At 40.4% G+C, this 21,426-nt stretch overlaps 1 protein-coding gene across 3 annotated transcripts in view; it reads left to right on the forward strand.

The window, feature by feature from the left end:
• The first annotated feature begins 3,798 nt into the window (after window positions 1-3,798).
• The window catches only part of LOC126237259 (serine/threonine-protein phosphatase 2B catalytic subunit 2-like), an 824,140-nt gene continuing 806,512 nt past the window's right edge, over window positions 3,799-21,426 (forward strand). For 2 of the 3 annotated variants that reach the window (XM_049947182.1, XM_049947184.1), the window contains exon 1: window positions 3,800-3,975. In XM_049947182.1, coding sequence (XP_049803139.1) covers window positions 3,927-3,975 — 49 coding nt within the window. In that variant the 5' untranslated portion in view covers window positions 3,800-3,926. Of the gene's footprint in view, window positions 3,976-21,426 lie in introns of all 3 variants that reach the window. The other variant, XM_049947183.1, reaches the window with a different exon arrangement.

A 21,426-nucleotide genomic window follows, 5' to 3' on the forward strand; every position in this document is an offset into this window, starting at 1 on the left:
CTCTACCAACTGAGCTACCGAAGCACGACTCACGCCCGGTACTCACAGCTTTACTTCTGCCAGTACCTCGTCTCCTACCTTCCAAACTTTACAGAAGCTCTCCTGCGAACCTTGCAGAACTAGCACTCCTGAAAGAAAGGATATTGCGGAGACATGGCTTAGCCACAGCCTGAGGGATGTTTCCAGAATGAGATTTTCACTCTGCAGCGGAGTGTGCGCTATATGAAACTTCCTGGCAGATTAAAACTGTGTGCCCGACCGAGACTCGAACTCGGGACCTTTGCCTTTCGCGGGCAAGTGCTCTACCAACTGAGCTACCGAAGCACGACTCATGCCCGGTACTCACAGCTTTACTTCTGCCAGTACCTCGTCTCCTACCTTCCAAACTTTACAGAAGCTCTCCTGCGAACCTTGCAGAACTAGCACTCCTGAAAGAAAGGATATTGCGGAGACATGGCTTAGCCACAGCCTGGGGGATGTTTCCAGAATGAGATTTTCACTCTGCAGCAGAGTGTGCGCTGATATGAAACTTCAGTTTCATATCAACGCACACTCCGCTGCAGAGTGAAAATCTCATTCTGGAAACATCCCCCAGGCTGTGGCTAAGCCATGTCTCCGCAATATCCTTTCTTTCAGGAGTGCTAGTTCTGCAAGGTTCGCAGGAGAGCTTCTGTAAAGTTTGGAAGGTAGGAGACGAGGTACTGGCAGAAGTAAAGCTGTGAGTACCGGGCGTGAGTCGTGCTTCGGTAGCTCAGTTGGTAGAGCACTTGCCCGCGAAAGGCAAAGGTCCCGAGTTCGAGTCTCGGTCGGGCACACAGTTTTAATCTGCCAGGAAGTTTCATATCAGCGCACACTCTGCTGCAGAGTGAAAATCTCATTCTGGAAACATGCAAACAATTTGAAAAATCATGTCATTGCAATAATAGCCCATGTACAGGTCTCTGGCAGGTATGTCTATAACAGGTTGTCAGTGGACATCAAGCAGGAAACTGAAATTTACCAATCATTTATACATAAAGTAAAAGAATACCTCATCAGCCGCTCCTGCTCCAACTTATATGAATACTTGGATGCAGGATCATGAATTCTACCTACTGTCCATGATTTTGGGGTTGTAAATACCTCTTATTAACATTTATTACCATCATTTACATCATCAAAGTTACAAGATTACTAAATTACAATAAAAGCAATATATGAAATTATAAAAAATTTAAACAAATTTAACATTCTAATGTAGAATACTTTTCAATAGCATGTATTTGATTACTAGATTTAATAATTTTGGAGGAAGTTCAGTAGATCTTTTCACTGTCATCAGAGTAAAAACAATACCTGTGTTGAGAATACCATGCGTGGTTTTACGTCCTTTTATTGTCTCATTGTTTTGAGTGGTTTGGTTGTGTATCTCACACATCTTGGTAAATCTATCTAGCTTCTCTTTGACATGGATGAGGCAAAAATAATACATACCTCCTGTAAATAGTCCAATTTTATGAATAATTATCAGTTTATTAGTGTATCCTTGCAGCTTGATTAATGACCCCACAGTTGTAGTCCATATGCAATATGGCTGTGGAATAGAGTGTGACATACAGTTACTAGATACTGGCCTGTAATTACACTTTTGGGTATCTTGAAGAGGTATACTAAATATAAGAGTTTCTTACATACAGACTCAGTGCATCTGTACCAAGAAAGTTAGTGACTAATTAAAATACACAGCGATTTCAAAGTTTTCACATGGTCCAGGTATGTGTTTTAGCTGAGGCTGCTTATTATATGCTGAGTTTTTCTTCATTTATTTTCATTTTATTGGAGATGAACCACTTTTTGGCCTTCCCCAATAGCACACCTGATTTCAAGGCTGCTTGCATAGAATCATTTCCTTAGGCAATAATAGTAATGTCATTGGCACATCATATTGTGGCCATTTTGGCTTAATCATTTACAAAAATATGAAGAAGGAGAGAAGCTATGACAGAACCTTGTGGCACGTCATATTCAGACTTGTGCACCTGAAATGTTGCTCCTTGAAGGTAAACAATCTGCCATCTGTTTTCTCAGGAGCACTGAATGGTAGCTACTACAGCATCACCCACACCACAGGTTTTTAACTTTCTGAGTAAGGTCTTGTGGGTGGTGCAGTCAAATTCTTTGCTAAGAGCACACAGTGTGAGTGCCACAAACACTCTCTCCTCAAATGCTAGCTTTATTTTTGTTAGTAAGTTCACTACAGCAGTAGTTGTGGACTTTCCCTTCCAAAAACTGTGTTCTGTCTCATGGAAGTGATTATCTTTCTCAAAATGATTCAAAATCTGATTATTTGTTACAAAGTCAATTACTTTAACTAGGACTATAGGAAAAAAATCCTCTGAATGATATAAACAATAATTTTATGGAACAGAAACAAATGTTTATGTTCTTATAAAATAATTGCATAATAATTAAACTGTAGGTAAATCGTTTATCTGGAATCCATCAAATTTCTTTCAAAATAATGGTTTTCTACATATCCACATACAGCCATTTCATAGATAAATGGAGCAAAGATGTATCCCTTGATATTCTTTATTCAAATTGCATCTTCTGCACTAGCTATTCCAACCCAACTCATACACACACACACACTCTCTCTCTCTCTCTCTCTCTCTCTCTCTCTCTCTCTGTGTGTGTGTGTGTGTGTGTGTGTGTGTGTCTGTAGACTTTCATTTGAAACATATTTTGCAATTTAATATATGTATAATGCCATCATTCACCTGAAAGCAAAATCTTTAAGCATTATTATATCAGAAAATAACAACTGCTTCTTAGGTATTCAGTACTGTAACTACATAAAAGATGGTGGTGGAAGAAAGGAAAAGATTATCACGTGAACAGTAGGCATCAGGTGCTCAAAATCTATGTTCAATCACGAATTTTCAGTTGCTATAAAGGATTGTTTCAATGAATGGTAAAGAATGATAAAACTGGCCATCAAACATGCTAAAAAATAAATTTGGTATCTTTCATAAACATTGTTACATTATGGATGTAATCGTACCTTCTTCCTTCTTTACATAGTTTAAACTATATTTCAATGCCATGTATTTTTTCTTTATATTGTTAATAACGTGGCTTGGGATTGGGAAACTGGGGCGATACTACTCTACTGTCAATTTCATTGTAATCGCCGTTAGTTCGAAACTTTCATTTCCCTTGCCTGATCTTATCTATACAGCGATTTAAGACTGCTACGCAAGTGATACTTTTCTCATTTCTAAAAAGGAATGTTTATATTGCTTACAGCGTTTGTTTTAAACCTATCTTAATAACATGTAAGCATACGTTTAAATTCTTTTTTCGCGAAAATATTAATTTTGTATCAGAATTTACTTCTCCTCGAGTGCACTTACAGTCTCTTGACGTAAGTTCGTGTGCAAATAAGTACTAAGGCAAATTCGGCTACATGTCTGTGAGTTAATTACGTATTGTGTTCAGTTCAGACGTGCGTTAATTTTTCTTTTCACTTTTCTCTACAGTTCACTTCTCTCCACCGCTTATAGTTGCCCTTGTTTATAGTTAATTACTGTAATTTGGCATAATTTAATATTCGAGCAAAAGTATTTCAGATGTATCAGTTAGCAAAAGAGACGTTTTTTGTGTCATATTTCAGTTAGTTATACAACTCAATTTTCGCTATTTAGTAACGCAAAAGATATAGATTGATGCACAAGTTGCTATGCCTGCACAGGTGCGCCGCTCCTGGGTGTTTGCGGCATTCGAGGACAGCAATGGTTTCCTGCGCAGAAGGATGCGCAGTAAACAGTGCAGTGGAGGTTTCAGTCAGCGACATCTTGTGGTATAGTAGAATTTAGCTAGTGGAATCTGTGGCTATCACGAACATCCGATGTTTATTGTGTAGTATATCCAACAGATAACTGAAAATGTCGTCCAACAACCAGAAGTTGTCCACTACAGAGCGAGTTATCAAAAGTAAGTATATAGTTTAACGAAAAGGCGCGTTTTTGCGATCTTAGTCGGTGGAATTGATTTTCTCTGTCGCCATTTATATCGATTGCATGGTGAATTTTAGCGGAATTCTGCTTTGAAGTATGAGTTACTGAGCCCAAAAGTCATCAGGAAAAGCAGAATTTACCTGTTAATTCATCTGCAACATGCATATGCTGTCGTTATGGGGCAGATCCTATGTTTTCAATGCGTTGCTGATGGGTCGTCTGCTTCTAGGTTGGGTTGTATCGGCTTGACATTTTGACAGAAGGATGTATTTGCGCTGACAGCCTAATTTTGGTGACATAAGGAAAAGAAATTTCAGAAACTAATGTTCATTTGATATACAGCACGGGTTTTATTTTTGTATTTGAAGGACAGTGCATAATACTTTTGTGTGTTTACACACTGCTCGAGGTAAACACTGAAAGTAGCAGTGATTACAGCATTTTCTACTTGACTATTACAGCTTAAATATTTTACATGTGCGATATATGAATATAAAACATTTGCGCTAGGCGGTAAAACACTAGTAACGGACGCATCTTGTCGTTCTAATAGATTTTCCGTGACGTGTGTGTCAGCGCTTCCTTGTAATGGAGCCGATATTTTTAAGAATATTAAGTTTTATGGGTCGGATTCGAGCAAGAGCTTTATTCTTCCGTTAATTTCGTACATGTATCTGCCTTTCTGTTAGACTTATGGTACTGACCATCAAGAGCCCTATCGATGGCATTTCTAAATTACGCACGGACGCTTAGGAAGTCACAGGGATTGTAGAACAGTAAAATTTGAATAGAAAGGAAGATAGAAATTATGAAAAACCAGAAGTTATGTTTAGATCTTTAACTTTTCCGTATCCGTTATAGCTACTTGTCGCGTCTATCTGTAATTTAAATTTTTATGTCAGTATGTCATAAATGTTTTAGTGCGTAAAATTTTTCTGTGGAGAACTGCTGTGCTCATGCTCTATTTTAATATCTTGAACATGCAAAATTTACGTCCGATATTTCAGTCATAAGACAAAGTTTATTTAATAATTATCACTTTCACGATATGCCAGTATAATTATTACAGTTTGTTGTGTAGTAACTGCCCTATGACATCACATTTAGATAAAATTTCTGTTTTACACTTAACTAGGAAAATGTTGTTATAGTAGTAACTAAAATTTATCCGTTCAACATTATTAATACTAGACTGTATTGCACAGAAAAGCCGCTACTAATTCATGCTTTGATGATACTTAAATTTGTTGTGGTTGTATTTTTACTTTTGAGTGTGTAAAATAGATATTGTTAATGTTTATAGTGTGTTGCTTCAGTGTGGTTTGTGTGTTCTACTAGTGCAAACATTTAGGGCTTTAACAGGCTTGCATAAATCGATCTTACCACGAAAGTGTGAAGTGGTTTTTTATTCATCTCTGAAGGTTCATATATTAACTGTCATTCAGTTGTATATTTTATCATGTAATGTTTATGGCGTGTACAGTTACACCTCTGGGTTTATGTGAAGTCCAACCTCATTTCTTTTATTTCAGTTACTCCAATTTTATGGTAAAATTATTCAAACTCACAGGCTTGTTACTTTTATTACCTGTTACTTCATTATTTGAGCCTTGTGACTAATTCTGATATAATTATACATTATTAAAGTTGTTCCATGTTTCTGAGGAATATCTGTTCGCAGATATTCTCTGGGGTATGTCACTTGGGGATTGCAAATATTTCTGAATATCAAGGGACCGTTTCATTGAACAGGTTAGTTTCCTGGTGTAGTAGCGTGTAGGTTTTTTGTACGAGTGGTTTCCAGTGTCAGTATGACCTTTGTAGTGTTTTGTGCAGCGGGGTCTATCATCTGACAAGATGTTATCCTGATGATTGTTGAAAAGGTAACTGGGGAGAACATATCAATTACCACAGAATTAGGCCTACTAACTTGTAGTGGGAAATTTTGAGTGCTGGTATCCATCTGTTCAAATGATTTTTTTTTTTTTCCTTCTCGTTTCGATAGGACAGATACTATGTGTGAAATTAATGCATTTTGTTCTTAACAGTAATGATTTCCATTTAAATGATCATTTACTGTGTAGTAGTGCTTCATGACCCATGCCTCACACAAGAAATGCAAAATTTACTCTTAATTGTTTTGGTTTGTACTTATTTTCATTTGCATGATTGCTTTCTTATTAGTAAGTACACATTATTGATGTCAGTTTTGTCCATGTACAGGTCAGCTGTTCAGCATCAGTACTTGTCAGAATAATCTGTACAACTATTCTGCACATAGTAACTTATCAGTTTGTCAAGCAACATGGGTATTCTGCAAAATACTTTGAAACACTAAAGTTTACTAGAATTTTACAACTCTTTGCAAACATTCCTGTTTACATTTTTGTTTTTCAGTGAAACTATAGATGGAACTAGGCCTATCAGGCATACTGAGTTAATGTCCTGACGTTCTCCTGGCAACAGTTTCTCATGTTGTAGTCATAACTTCTTTTTCTTGTTATGTTATAATTGAATAATAAAAATATATCAATGCAAAGTAGCTAAACTCTGCACAAAGAGTAACTTAACAACATGGTTGTTTGTTTTGTGCCTGCCATTGTTTGTTGCATATTTGCACCCTACCGTACACAGAAATTGTTAAAGAAGTGACGTATAACAACATATAAGGTAATTTGAAGGGGTAGCATTTACTTTCTATTTGCTGAACATGATGCCAGATCTCCCACATGTCATTGGCTCTCATAGCACACACCCTTTAACATTAATTCTCTGAACAGGGTGCTATATAAAGTTATAGTATCCCTACCCCATGGCAGTTAAAAGTTGTCAAAGGTGTTCCAAGTAACTAGTCTTGTTGCATGAGATTTTTATTTCCCTGTAACCATTGCTTTGAATTCAGTTGCACGTACACTGATTGGTTGTGGAGGAGAGAATGGTCAGTGTTGTCTGCAGCCCTCATTTTGGTTGTTTAGCAATCAGACTGAAAAGTTTTTGCTCATTGTTTGTGCCATATCTGCTCACATTATTCTCAGACAAGGCACATTACATTAATGTACGTCATGGAATTTGATATTGTATAAAAAAGTTTGATAAAGTTTGTTTGTACAATACTGTGGTAAAAGTGCATTGTCAGCCATATAATTTTGTCACCAAATTTACCATGAAGCTTCTTTTGGAGTGATTACTGTTTACTGTTCTCAGAATTAATAATTACTGAAGATATCATTATTACTGCAAAAATCAACAAACCAAAGTGGACACAGTAGGAGAAATATGGGCCTGCATTTAAGAGAACCCAATTTATGTTTTCCTTTGTTTCCCTAGATAGCTTAAGGTAAATTCGCGGACTGTTCATTTCACAAAGATCAGTTTCCTTAGTCAATCCAAGTTTGAGCTCGTCATTGAAGGACTGTTAAAACCCCAGTTGGTCAACAGATAGCGTAGTTATATGAAACTAAAATATGAGTGGACATCACAGCTCAGTAGCTGGTGAAGCTGCATGACAGTTAGTCTGGATATTATTAGTGATGAGCTTTTGTTCTGTGCACTTGTGTTACAAATAGCAAAATAACAACTTGAAAAGTTACAGGAGATTTTTTGTTACCCTGTAAAGCAATGAAATTAGCATGGAAGTTGGAGTACATTAATAAGAGTGGAATATTTGTGTAATTCGTTTCACAGCACACCAGTGACTGGCTTAACGTGATTAAATCTACAGGTAGTCATAAGTGTCCATAGTAGACATATCTAACAAACAGATATTGCAAAAAAATTGTTTCTACATCATTTTGGTATGTAGAATACACACGGTGAGTCGAAACCGTATTGTAACAAAATAGTACCTGGTTTTCTGAGGCACCAGTTAATAGATTAGTTCCAACTGACAAAGGAAATGCACCTACTAAGGCATCATGGGAGAGCACAAGCCCAGTGCGATCATTTTCATATAGATTTACTGTTGTTTGCATTGACACTCTTGGTCTGTGGTGGAACAGTACCACCACAAAGACCAAGTATGGATCTGTTGATAAGATGTGATGATATGCTTCTATATTCATGCAGACTATATGCTGCAGTAAATGTTTGTGAAAAATTAAAACTGTGTTTACCTTGGGTGGAAAGTGTTGAGAGGCAACTAGTGGCAACTTGAATTTTGTGATGATTTGTGTGGGTGTACTCAGTGTAATTTGTAGTTCACTGTTCACAAAACCGGGTGACTTGTTAGTCCCAGTTTGTTGTATAAAGTAGTATTTAGTCATTAATATGGTCCCTGACACTTCTGGCGTATGGTACATCTCAAGACATTTTAATGATTTAGGTACAATCATTTTCATCACATACTCTAAAATGGGCGACTGTTTGATTAGTTCTTGTGGACAGTGTTTCTATTCCTTGAATTATGGAGCTATGATTCTGTCCCAGATAATACTACTCAAATCAACAGATAGCAGTTTTCCTATTCTGTCCCTCTCTGTGAATACTGCTGGGCAAGTGCGGCTAAGTGCAGAACACTGAGGCAATATTTTGGCTATGTGGCAGTAACTATTGGTTTCAGAATGAAGATAAATGTTTCTGTGATTCTAATGTAGTTCCTAGTCCATATTCCTTAAAGTTTTCTGCATGAAATGCCAAAAATATTTGTTTTGCTCTTCTAATTACCTGCCGCTATTATTGAGGCACTTCGTGATGTGGCAGTAGTATTTTCTTCATCTCTTTGAGCTTTCTGGAATGGGGTGATATATCCGTAGACAGTTAAGAGACAAAATGTATGTTTTCATGGGGTTGCTATTTATAGAATATATCAGTTATTCCCAACTGCATAAAGTTGCCTATCTTTATTACAACCAATGTTTCTTTCAGCTTGATATTAACGTCGAAATATATGTATCGTAAGAAGTCTTCCATTTGTTTAAAATTTTCCCTTACTCCGCTCCCTGTCTGTTGACCCCCCCCCCCCCCTCCTCTTCGTGGTTCAAATTTTAGTAATTCAAGGAATGTCGATAATTCTGACACTGATAATGTGCCATATTTTCATTTTAAAAGAATTTAACTCGTTACTTATTCTACCTTTCTGTTGTCAACCTGTTTCCGTCGCGCCATTCTTTTCCCACGACTGCTTGTTCATCGAAAGCAGTTGTGTTGACAGTAGGCTAAAGGACCTGTCATTGGGCAGAATCACGACGCCAAGTGACGCGATCGAGAAGAATGTCCAAGTACGGTTGGGGAGGGGCGGCAGTATTATGCTTGGTTATTACGACCCGTTTGGTAGTATTAGACGGTACCAAGGCAGCTGTTTGCCTGCGTGAACACTGGAGGACCACATGCATCCCTTCATACTCGATGTCTTTACCCGGCTGCTATGTCATCTTCCAGCCAGATAACTCTCCGTGTCACAAGCCACAGTCATGCAGTAGTGGTTTTAGGAGCATGGCTATGCACTCAGGTTGATGTCTTGTCCACCAAATTCGCCTGATTTGAATTGAACCCGATGGCGGACATCTGGGACGCTACTGGGCTGCAGCTTCGCGCCCCGCAAACCACGGCGCGTAATTTACGGGAATTATTAGAAGAAGAAATACGCCGGGAAAATTTCAGAAGTCACAGAATGTTTTGTGTTTACAAAGGAACTTTAATAATAATGCTTAAGGGAGCCTGATTTCTATCCAGTGGTCACTACTAATAAGCATGCCTATTTTCTATATGCTCAGTGACACAGTCAGCATCATGCTATATCTCACCTAATATCTTTTTCTCTGTTTCGGTCATATTAGTATTACAAAGCCTCGTTGTCTTGTTAATTTAATTCGTAACTGCATGAAACAGAAATCCTTTGACATGGAATAATTTTCTCAGTATGTAGATAAAATTGTTGAGCCCAAGTATATGCTTTGCAGTTGCATCACTGCGTCTGGTAAGAACCAGAGGAACCTCTTTGAGTTTGCAAGTACATTCACTGAAGTTAACTGACTAAAAAGCTGCTTCGTGCGTTCCCCAGAAGAGTGCATATGATACACAAGCAGCTATTAAGCACACAGCGAAACAGTAACTAGCAACAGCGAACGGCCTTACATAGACATTCTGACCGCCGCAAAACATTTACTAACGCGTTACAAACCAGAGTTAATGGTGTCAAACACGATAGAAAATCACACACATGTATTCATTCTTGTATTCTCAAGCTATATGTCGCTATTAATAGATATATGTCGCTGGAAACAGCTTGTGTGTTTCATTGACTCGAATAATAAAATTCTTTCTCCTATCACAGAAGACCAGAATTAGGAAAAAAAGTGAACCAAGGGTTGTTATCAGACTGTTGTGCTTATCAAGAATACATAGTTTACATAGTTTGTACATACGTGTCAGGCAGAGATGCATTCTTAAGATAGTGCAGATTGTTTTCAAATAAATGTTGCGTCAAACCAGAAATTCTCGCGAAGGTACTCCGACGTCCAAACTGATTTCATGATACTTGTTTTGTGCCAGTTTAATTACAGAGCAAATTAGCGAGAGAAAGACGGGGGCTGACGTAGCACTGTAGCAAAAGAGGTAAACAAGCATAGTATACAAGTAAAAAGTAATGGAAGGAAATTTTTATACTGAATTCTTTGATGTAGGGAAACAACGTTACGATGAGACCCTAATTTGCTTAGATAACGACTGTCCTGTTCTTTGCGTGCCATGGCTCGAAGCTTGGAAACAACTTACATCATTGGTTATGAGTTACCTTTGACCTATTGATGATCGGGCAAACTCGTACGTGGGGAGGGGGGGAAGGGGGAGGATGAAAATTATTCGGAAACCAGAGCTGTGGTATGCACCACAGGGAATTTGGTTACATGTAACCACAAGTGAAATTGCATTAATGACAATGACTAACGATATGCGGTCTAGTGGCTGTAGGTTAGTTTCACGTAATAGCACCGAGAAAGCGTGCTTAGACTTGGCTTGTTTTCTTTGCTGAACAAAGTCTCATTAAAATAGTTCATGGAATGCGTAAACGCTGTTCGTTAACTATAGAGTGAGCCAACAAAAGTGAATTAGTATTTGAATATTTCACAAAATATTTGCATTAGAAGTTGGGTGTAGGTGAGAGGGAGACTGATACGTCGGCCGGAGGTAAACAGCATGCTGTGATTTTATGGTGCCTGTCAAATCACTGTTAAGTGATTGCCTCACTGTAACGCCACTTAGTGATTAATTTCTTTTCTTCTGCACACGAAGATATGCATTCAATGTTTCACCAAAAAAACCTTTCGTAGCTGTGAGAGTTCATTGGGAAGAATTTCAACTTCCATTTTACTAAGTCATTTAAAAGAACACTCGCAAAGAAAACGCCAATTAGGCGTCCAGTTGAGGCACATAAATTTGTTTAACCCTATTCTTGCGCTAGCAGAGTAGTTAAGATTCTCATAACTGCAGGTTTTATTTATCTATTTATTTTTATCTTCTGGTAGGATATATATGTTCTTGTTTAAATAAAATCATATCCTTGTGCAGCGATTCAAGCGCCGTATGATTCATTATGCTCTACGATGCCATAATGCAACTAACTATAGGGTAGTAGGTACTTCAGGGCCGATGACTGGACGCAGGTGCTTAATGTAATAGTGGTACAGGGGTGGTCAAAAATATGGAAACACCAGAAACACAAAACTTTACCATGCCTAAAACGGTGTAAGACACCCTTTGGCGTCCATAACACATTCTAGTCGTCTCGGAACTGATAAACACAAGTCCTGTATGGTTTTCAAGAAAATCATATATCATTCTTCCTGCAAAATAGTGGCAAGTTCAGGTAACAACGATGGAGCTAGATAGCAATTATGCCTCCGTCTCTCCAGAGTAGACCACAAAAGCTTAATAATGTTGAGATCTGGTGACTGGAGACAATCTTAGTGCTCAGAAAACCAGTCCTGAGCGATGCGAGCTGTACAAACTGGGCCGTGTCGTCTTGGAACACAGCATCGCCATTGTAGAACAAATGTTCTATCCTAGGATGTATCTTCTCAGGCAAAATGGTCACATAATCCTTCGCAATAATGAGACCTTGCAATGAAAACATGGTCGCCCAATTCGCCACAGAACCCCTGCCAAGTTTCACTCTTATGATGTAAACTCGACCAGAAGTTGGAAACAGTGTAAAGTAAAATTTATCCGACCAAATTAACATTCTTCCATTGCTCCGTAGTCGAGGCTTTATCGTTTAGGCACAACGTTTTCCTGTTACAAGCATTTGAAAAACTGATGGTTTTGGAATTCCAGCTCGCCTTGCAGTTAGCTAGTCATGGAGCTCCCTTTGTGTTGTTTCGATGCTGACAGGGTTCGCGAGTGCGACATTCAGTTCTGCAGTGACTTCTGCAGCTATCATCTTATTTTCCCTCACAGTCCTCTTCAGTGACCTTCCGCACAGTCACTCAACACACACTTTCGTGCGCGTTATCACTTATTTGATGATACTTTCCCGCTTTCCCTTTATGCGGTATTAATCTTCGATATGGTACCTCTTGAAACATCAAAAGTCACCCAAGATCGAATGCACTGAGCTCCAACACAATGCACTAACTGCTAAACAGACTGCTGTTCTGACCGCGACTGGCACTTGCAACGTGTTGATGACATACCACAGGTGCCGTTCGTGATTAGATGCATCAGTGCAACCAGCAGGGTTAGCTGGCAGCTGCATTTATGCTCAAGTACGTATTTCTCGTGGTGTTACCATAATTTTGCCCACCTCCTCTATACACTAGATCAGTGGTCCCCCCCATCTTACCCTTGAGCATAATCTAGTACGCATATCACCATACCTCACAATCACCGAGGTCGTCGCTTATCTGTTCTTTAGAATGCAAAAAAATTCCTTCGAATATTTTTATTTTTAAAATGACGAAAGGTAAATGATATTGAGTTGTGTAGTTGTTTTATTAAACTACGAACTGGTAAGTTAGACAACAACCTTTTTTATAGTATAATCAAGTAATTCACAGTACACACCTAATGCTACCTACAACTCCTACTCCGTAAAAAAAGCAAACTATCCACATTTTTACAAAACGTGGTTCCCTCCCTTGATTGCTTGACTTCTTACCTCTGAACTGGCAGAAAGTAGAAGACTTCAGGCTGCCAGTGCGTTGTGCCTAACAGCTGCTATTAGGATTATTATACTGTGCTGGCTCTACAGCATTAGTTTCATAGTTATTACTGTATTGTGCTGTCAGTTCATTTACGTATTGCGAAGTGAATGATGGTAGTAATTTGTGATCCATTGCGAGGACTACCTAAAAGTTGAAGACTTTCCATAAAATATTTAAGCATATGTGATACGTGTTTCACAAGTAATGTCATAGATGCAGGGTGCAAAGTACTAAATATGTGTGTCGGAGAGGAATATTTGCTGTAACCTCCGCCATATTATGCCGTATTTCAGTGCTAGTATTTGGAACAAAATGTAATTGTTTGTAACTTACGTAATCAGCATCATTGCCTTACGAATAAGGATAATAATAATGCTTTTTTTAAAAAAATATGTAGTCTCGTAATCAAAACATAATTAACCCCATTTGTTTTTACCCCTCAGAATATTTCATTTTATCCCTTAGGGGTAATTGCTCCCATATTGCGGACCACTGTCGTAGATGTTTCGCCAGTTTGGCAGAACTTTACCTATTAAGCGCGGACTTCAGGTTCCTCGTAGTTGTGCCATTTCATTGTAAGCTAAAAGATCGCGCAAAATAGTTAGAGAAAAGATTCGGTCGCCAATGGTACTTTCAACTGTCAGGGATGGGAATCGGATGACTGGGTCATGGCAAGAAACTGCCGAGGTCCTCCTCCGGTCCCTGCTCCCGGACGACAAGGAAGAGGAAGACACCGAAGAACAAGGCCTAATTAGGCGGACTCTTCGAGAAGATTATCAAAATAACAATGCAGTGTACCCATTCTCAGAGAACGAGGTGACGACGTACATTAAATCACTTAAGAGGTAAAGCCCCAGGACCAGACGGCATCATAGCGGAGGTGGTGCAGTACCTCGCTCCTCAACTAGTAACACCTCTAGCAAGAATTTACAACGAGGCCCTGAGCCTCAGAACGTTTCCCACCATGTGGAAACAGGCCAACGTAGTAATTATCAAAAAAAGGACAGGATAAAGATCCTAAAGAAGTCAAGTCCTACAGACCAATATGTCTGTTGGATCTGCTTTGGAAATTGCTGGAGCGGTTGCTGGCTGGCAGGCTGATGGCACACAGAGTGCTCTGTGGGATGAGCAGCAGGCAATTCGGCTTCCGGCCAGGGCGTTCTGCGTCTGACGCAATCGCCATGGCGGCTGATGTCTGCGGGTCGTCCACACATAAGTACGTAGTTGGCATCATGGTAGACATCAGTATCGCCTTCGACAACCTGTGGTGGCCTTCGCTCTTCTCCCGCTTGCGGGAGAAAGTGTGTCCAGGGCCGCTATATGGATGTCTTAGGAGCTATTGTATGGATAGGGAGGTCTGGCTGTCATGCCCTAGCGGGAGATTGGGCAACAGGGCTCTGTCCTGGGGCCACTCTTTTGGGGCATTAATATGGAGCCTCTCCTTGACACCTTGGAGAACAGTGCAGATGTGCTAGAGGTGATAGCCTAGGCTGACGACCTCCCCCTTCTGGTTGGCGGCCGTAGCCGAGAGGAACTTGAACCATGACCATATTGTCGCATTGGTGCTACAGGACCAAACTTAAAGTTGCACAAAATAAGTCAACCTATTTGCTCTTAAAAGGCCAACTGGCCAGAAACCCAACCGTTAGGACTGAGGGCACACCAGTAATACACCGTCGAGAGGCACGATACGTGGGAGTTATACTAGATGAGAAACGGAGCTTCGCCCGGCACATTGAAGTAACAATACACAGGTCGTTAGAGGTCCTAAATAATCTCATCATGATTGGGCATAGGCAATTCCATCTTCCCCCACACCTCATCAAATTGTATCATAACACAACCCTCGCCTCCATCGTGGGCTACTGATCCAGAGTCTGGGCTCAGGCTCACGAGGTTCGTTCCTGCTATTGCCGTGAGGAGAGTATTGCGCATGCTATCGCGTACGATCGGAGCCTACCGTACATCCCCAGGGGGAGCACTGCTGATTCTCATGGGGCTGTGCCCCTAGATGTAAAAATCAGGGAGCAGGCTGCATGGTATTGGGCAAAATGGGGACAGATTGAAAAGAAACTGAGGACATCATGGAGGTTCGAGTAGGGAATAAACCATCAATTAGAAGAAGGGGAGAGGAATTATGGCAAGAGCTCTGGGATAGGGATGAGACAGGCAGAAGAACATACCAGTTACTACCAAACATCCAGGAACGTCTATGAATGAAACACTTTCAACCTAGTAAGGGACTGCTGCACTTCCTCACGGGGCATGGTCCGTATCCGGCATATCTTTGCCGTTTCGGGAAAAGGGCGACTCCCTCGTGTGACTGTGGTGCCGGTATAGGTACACCGAACCACGTGGTCTACGAGTGCCCCATTTTTGCTCATGTTGCCGCGGATTTAAGGAGCCTGCTGCCAGACACCTTTCATCTGATCAGGAATCCGGTTACCTTTAATATCATCGACAGGCTTGCCAGCGAGGTATACGCCAAAGTCCTGCGAGAATACCGTAGGGAGATAGGATGATTGATGAGCAATAAAATGACATCACACACCTATCCCATTCCGCCGGAGCGCGTATTGGCCGACCGCCGTGACGATCGGGATCCGTCGCGTCCAGGATTAGGGGGAGGGTGTGAACTTACTGATCATAGACACCGCACACTAATTATGACCCAGTAGTTAGAATTTATTAGTAGAAAATAGCTTTTAGGATACTCTTGAAAGACCTGCAGCGATTTTCAATTAAGACCATCCCAGTGCCAGGGGCACGCCCACTGCGATTAGCTCGGTGGCACGGCCAAGAGATAGTAGGTTTGTATTCTGCTGTCACACTTGTAACGCTGCAGGATGTGCTTAGTAGGGTAGGGTAGGGTAGAGTAGAGTAGTAGGTCAAATAGTAGGCATGCCCATAGAGTAGCTAACCTTCCATCCTGTAGTCAATACTAACTACATAAAGATATGGTAAATGCTGCTTGGTAATTAGTACTTTTGTATGTTACTTCGACCCACTAATGTTTTAGGTATAATATTGGTTTTGATGAATAAAGATTTTTTAAAAAATCAATATAATTTTTCTTTAAAAAAAAAACAGCGCGCGGAACTGACCTAGCCATGTACACTAACAGAAATAGTGCGATTGATAGCGTGATGTAATAAAATTATTGGATGTAAGCAGTCGCTATGGCTTTGTCATTGGGTCGATTCTGAATTTGGCTCTTAAAAGTTCTCGGATATATATTCGATTTCGGGTATTATCGACTGCTTGAAATTATCGATTCTGCCCGTCGCTACATTCGAATATTGGGTGCTCCAAAACTCAGCAGAATCACGCGGTTCCTTCTCTTAAGAGGCCTCAATTTAAACCACGAGAACACATCATAACACGCTGCCAGCACCCTATCCTTTACTGGATGTCACGTACATGGTTTTTATGGCATATGGGCTAGCACCGTACTGGCACATGGCACATGGCATATGGACTAGCATCGTACTGGCACATGTTGCGTAGGAAGCTAGACATCGCACAACTCCTTTTCCTGAGGATATATGCTGATACGAGATGAAATTAAAAGGTTTGATTATTAATTTTTGAGGTTCGTTGTCAAATCAGAAATTCAAATAACTGTATTGTGAATCCTGCGTATCGGAAAGCTTCCAGCGTCTCACTTTTAAGAAAGTAATTTGGTTACCGCAGTTGAAATATGCAACAGAAAATCAATCTACCTACTCTAAACTAACAACTGGGGAAATGCTTATGTAATGGATTTATTAAAAGAACAATACCTTAAGAAATCATATAGAAAGGTCGATGTACGGTATAAGGTTTCTAGTTCATTCGTTAGATCTTAGCATGTTCAGTGTATTTTACGTGAAATGTTTATTATTTCAGAAGCGTTTGGTACGGACAGTTCTGAGCTAAACACTACATGTAAACATGTCTACTTTTTACTTGGTGTAGCGTACAGCTGTTTAAATCGTATGTACAGGGCTATTACAAATGATTGAAGCGATTTCATAAATTCACTGTAGCTCCATTCATTGACATATGGTCACGACACACTACAGATACGTAGAAAACTCAAAAAGTTTTGTTCGGCTGAAGCTGCACTTCAGGTTTCTGCTGCCAGAGCGCTCGAGAGCGCAGTGAGACAAAATGGCGACAGGAGCCGAGAAAGCGTATGTCGTGCTTTAAATGCACTCACATCAGTCAGTCATAACAGTGCAACGACACTTCAGGACGAAGTTCAACAAAGATCCACCAACTGCTAACTCCATTCGGCGATGGTATGCGCAGTTTAAAGCTTCTGGATGCCTCTGTAAGGGGGAAATCAACGGGTCGGCCTGCAGTGAGCGAAGAAACTGTTGAACGCGTGCGGGCAAGTTTCACGCGTAGCCCGCGGAAGTCGACGAATAAAGCAAGCAGGGAGCTAAACGTACCACAGCCGACGGTTTGGAAAATCTTACGGAAAAGGCTAAAGCAGAAGCCTTACCGTTTACAATTGCAACAAGCCCTGACACCCGATGACAAAATCAAACGCTTTGAATTTTCGGCGCGGTTGCAACAGTTCATGGAAGAGGATACGTTCAGTGCGAAACTTGTTTCAGTGATGAAGCAACATTTTTTCTTAATGGTGAAGTGAACAGATACAATGTGCGAATCTGGGCGGTAGAGAATTCTCACGCATTCGTGCAGCAAATTCGCAATTCACCAAAAGTTAACGTGTTTTGTGCAATCCCACGGTTTAAAGATTACTGCCCCTTTTTCTTCTGCGAAAAAAACGTTACAGGACACGTTATCTGGACATGCTGGAAAATTGGCTCATGCCACAACTGGAGACCGACAGCGCCGACTTCATCTTTCAACAGGATGGTGCTCCACCGCACTTCCATCATGATGTTCGGCATTTCTTAAACAGGAGATTGGAAAACCGATGGATCGGTCGTGGTGGAGATCACGATCAGCAATTCATGTCACGGCCTCCACGCTCTCCCGACTTAACCCCATGCGATTTCTTTCTGTGGGGTTATGTGGAAGACTCATTGTTTAAACCTCCTCTACCAAGAAACGTGCCAGAACTGCGAGCTCGCATCAACGATGCTTTCGAACTCATTGATGGGGACATGCTGCGCCGAGTGTGGGAGCAACTTGATTATCGGCTTGATGTCTGCCGAATCACTAAAGGGGCACATATCGAACCTTTGTGAATGCCTAAAAAAACTTTTTGAGTTTTTGTATGTGTGTGCAAAGCATTGTGAAAATATCTCAAATAATAAAGTTATTGTAGAGCTGTGAAATCGCTTCAATCATTTGTAATAACCCTGTATAACGGTATTGAACAAACGCGATGGCTAAGGGAAGTAAATTATTATTTTTCAGCAGTCTACAGGCATGGTTACTCATTGCTTCTACAGATTGCCTCTTTTCACAATCGTCTGAAAAATATAGGTGATTTTGACACTGAATAACACTCATTACGATGTGTTTCAAAGCATTTTTTTTTTCAACCAAATATAATCTGGACAATGGGTTGAATAACGAATTAATACGAAGCCCGAGTTATATGAGTTTTTGTCATTGTCACTCCTGTCGTATGTGACGATACCGTATCCTGTAGAAATACCGCCTTCTTGAAAAACAATCGTTGTTGATTTTCGATTGACTCATGTTTAAAATGATCCATCAGTGACGCATTATAGAGCACAGCTACAGTTCTCAGTCTGCCAAGTAATCAGTGAGGGCTATACCCTAAGAAGCCCCAAGATCGGCGGCAACGGTTGTACCAGGTAAAGCTGTCTTGATCTTAGGCACACTCACCTGCCTTTTTCCAGTTCTTTAATTCTTTTAATTCTGGTGTGCAATCCTTCCTCCGGATTGCGATTAAATATTACCAGACGCTGCGTTGAAACATCTTGTAGGTGCATTTTTGGTCGACAGTATTCGCGATACTGTTCGAAAGTGTACATTTTCAGGTTAATTTTTTTAAGTATGACTTTTTGTACTCCATAAGTTGAAATGCTTAACATCTCAGCTATATTGCGCACTTTCAATTCGTAATATTTAGTGAAATTATCCTTACTCCTCAGTAAACTCCATTTTGGTGATCTTACGTGACCGGCAGGATCGTTTTTCGTCGTCTTTGCTTACATAATCATGTGTAAACTCGTTGATGCAACAGTAATTGGGTTTCAGTGCTGCCGAAATCCCCCACTCGGTTTCGACATGCCCAGTAGTCCAAGTCTGCCGCTTCTGCAATTACCGCTCATCATGGTTCTCCAGAAACGACTGCCGGTACATGTTCTTTGAAACTACGTTTACCAACTCTGCAAGACTTAGCAAACTAAGCTTGCAATGATAATTTGTTGAACTGTAAGTGGAAGTTTCAAAATGCTCATTACCAATTGTAATATACTCTATTGATCAGAAGTAGCTGGACACTCCTGTGTAATGAGGAATCGACCTAGATGTCACGAGTGGCGAATAAGCATAACAGCAGAACGGGTTGGTCATGACAGCGTTGTGACTTCGAACGTGGGCAAGTCGCCGGATGTCTCCTGAGTAACAAATTTATCAGGGGCATATCGACCCTACCAAAGTTGCCCAAGTCGACTATTGATGTGATTGTGGAGTGGATACGCGAAGGAACAACCACAGTTAGACAAAAGACCAGGCAGGCTTTGTGTACCGACGGTCAGGGCCCTCTAGGCATTGCGGAGGGTGGTTATAAAAAATCGCATGAAATCAGCGGTGGGAATCGCTCGTGATTTCCGAAGTGCTACCATCAGTCCAGCTAGATCAGTGAAGATGCGTAGGTAAGTAAAAGAATGCGGTATAATGGTCAAGCAGCTCATCATTAGCCATACATTTCACCAGTCAGTGCAAAGCGACGCTTGAGGTAGTACAAACAGCGATGCCACTGGACAGTGGACGACTGTAAATGAGGGATTTGAAGTGGTAAAATCACGCCCTATCCTGTGGAAATCCGATGGAAAGATTTAGATTTGGCGAATGCCAGGAGAGCATTACCTGCCATCATGTTTAGTGTCAACAGTGAAGTGCGAAAGAGGTGGTGTTATGGTATTGTGAGTGATTTTGTTGGTTAGTGTATGGTCCCCTTATTGAGCCAAGGAAAAAGCTAAATACGGAAGGATATGAGCGCGTTTTACAGCGTTGTGTGCCGTTTACAGTAGAGGATCAGTCAGGTGAAGATAATTCTGTCAGCATGAAGCCTAGTTTACGCGACGACATTGGGTTGCGCCACTCGTTGCGATGAATGAGTTGCACGCTACTGGTTTCATATATGACCGTAGACACGGCGACCAGTATACACTTCAGTTTCGTCTTTTTGTCGGTCCCTGAGTCGTGTCTGAAATGGAAGTTTTGGCAGCTGCACGTCGCACTAGTTGTGATGGAGTTAAAGCTTGTTGCGTGGAATCGCTGCTTAAGAAAAAATAAGAAACGTGTTTCGTTTCTTGACTCTGTGAAGAAAAGACGTCAGCTCGGTTGTTCAGCGTCACTGCTGAAATAACTTATAACGGAGGATCCAAGAAGCTCTTTTAATTATCTTAGAATGTCACCAGAACTGTTCATGTTAGTTCTAAATAGAGTTAATTATGCAATAAGGAATAAAGGTACTGTAATGCATGAAGTACTGTCGCCAGAACTGAAATTACATATCATATTGCGTGCATTACAATCGACAACACTCGGCATGCTATAAAATACGGTTTTAGTTGGTGATGACGCTATTTCATTAACACCAATAATTGTTAACATTAGCAACAATAATTATTCGAAGCAGGCCGCTTTAAGAAGATAGATCTGTACAGTGGCAATATTTCAAAATTCTAACATATGTGAATGGAGAGCACTGTAGCGACGTTTTAAGTAGATGAATATTGAATAAAGAATGCAGCTTCTTGAATTTGTATAGCCTTCCCTCCTGTCAACAATATTCCTTAACATTCGTCTTGTAGACGAGAGCATTGCAACAGCTAGAATTACATTTACTTGTATTTTTCTTAATTCAGATGTATGTGTGCTCCTAACTCGATAAATTTTGCCCTGCGGCTAAGATATTGTCAAACCATCTATGTTATGATAGCACATGACGGTCTCAGCGGCAGCAGTATATTGCTTATTTTGGTAATCAGCATCACTGAAATCCCACAAACACTTATCAAAGCATAGATACCCAAAAAGCGAATATTATTCTCAGTTCCCCGCTTCATATTTCAGTTTGTCTACACGCTCTATCACACATAACCTCAAAACTCTGGCAACTAGTGTCGCCA

This window comes from Schistocerca nitens, chromosome 2 (genome assembly GCF_023898315.1).
Source record: "Schistocerca nitens isolate TAMUIC-IGC-003100 chromosome 2, iqSchNite1.1, whole genome shotgun sequence".
Lineage (NCBI taxonomy): Eukaryota > Metazoa > Arthropoda > Insecta > Orthoptera > Acrididae > Schistocerca > Schistocerca nitens.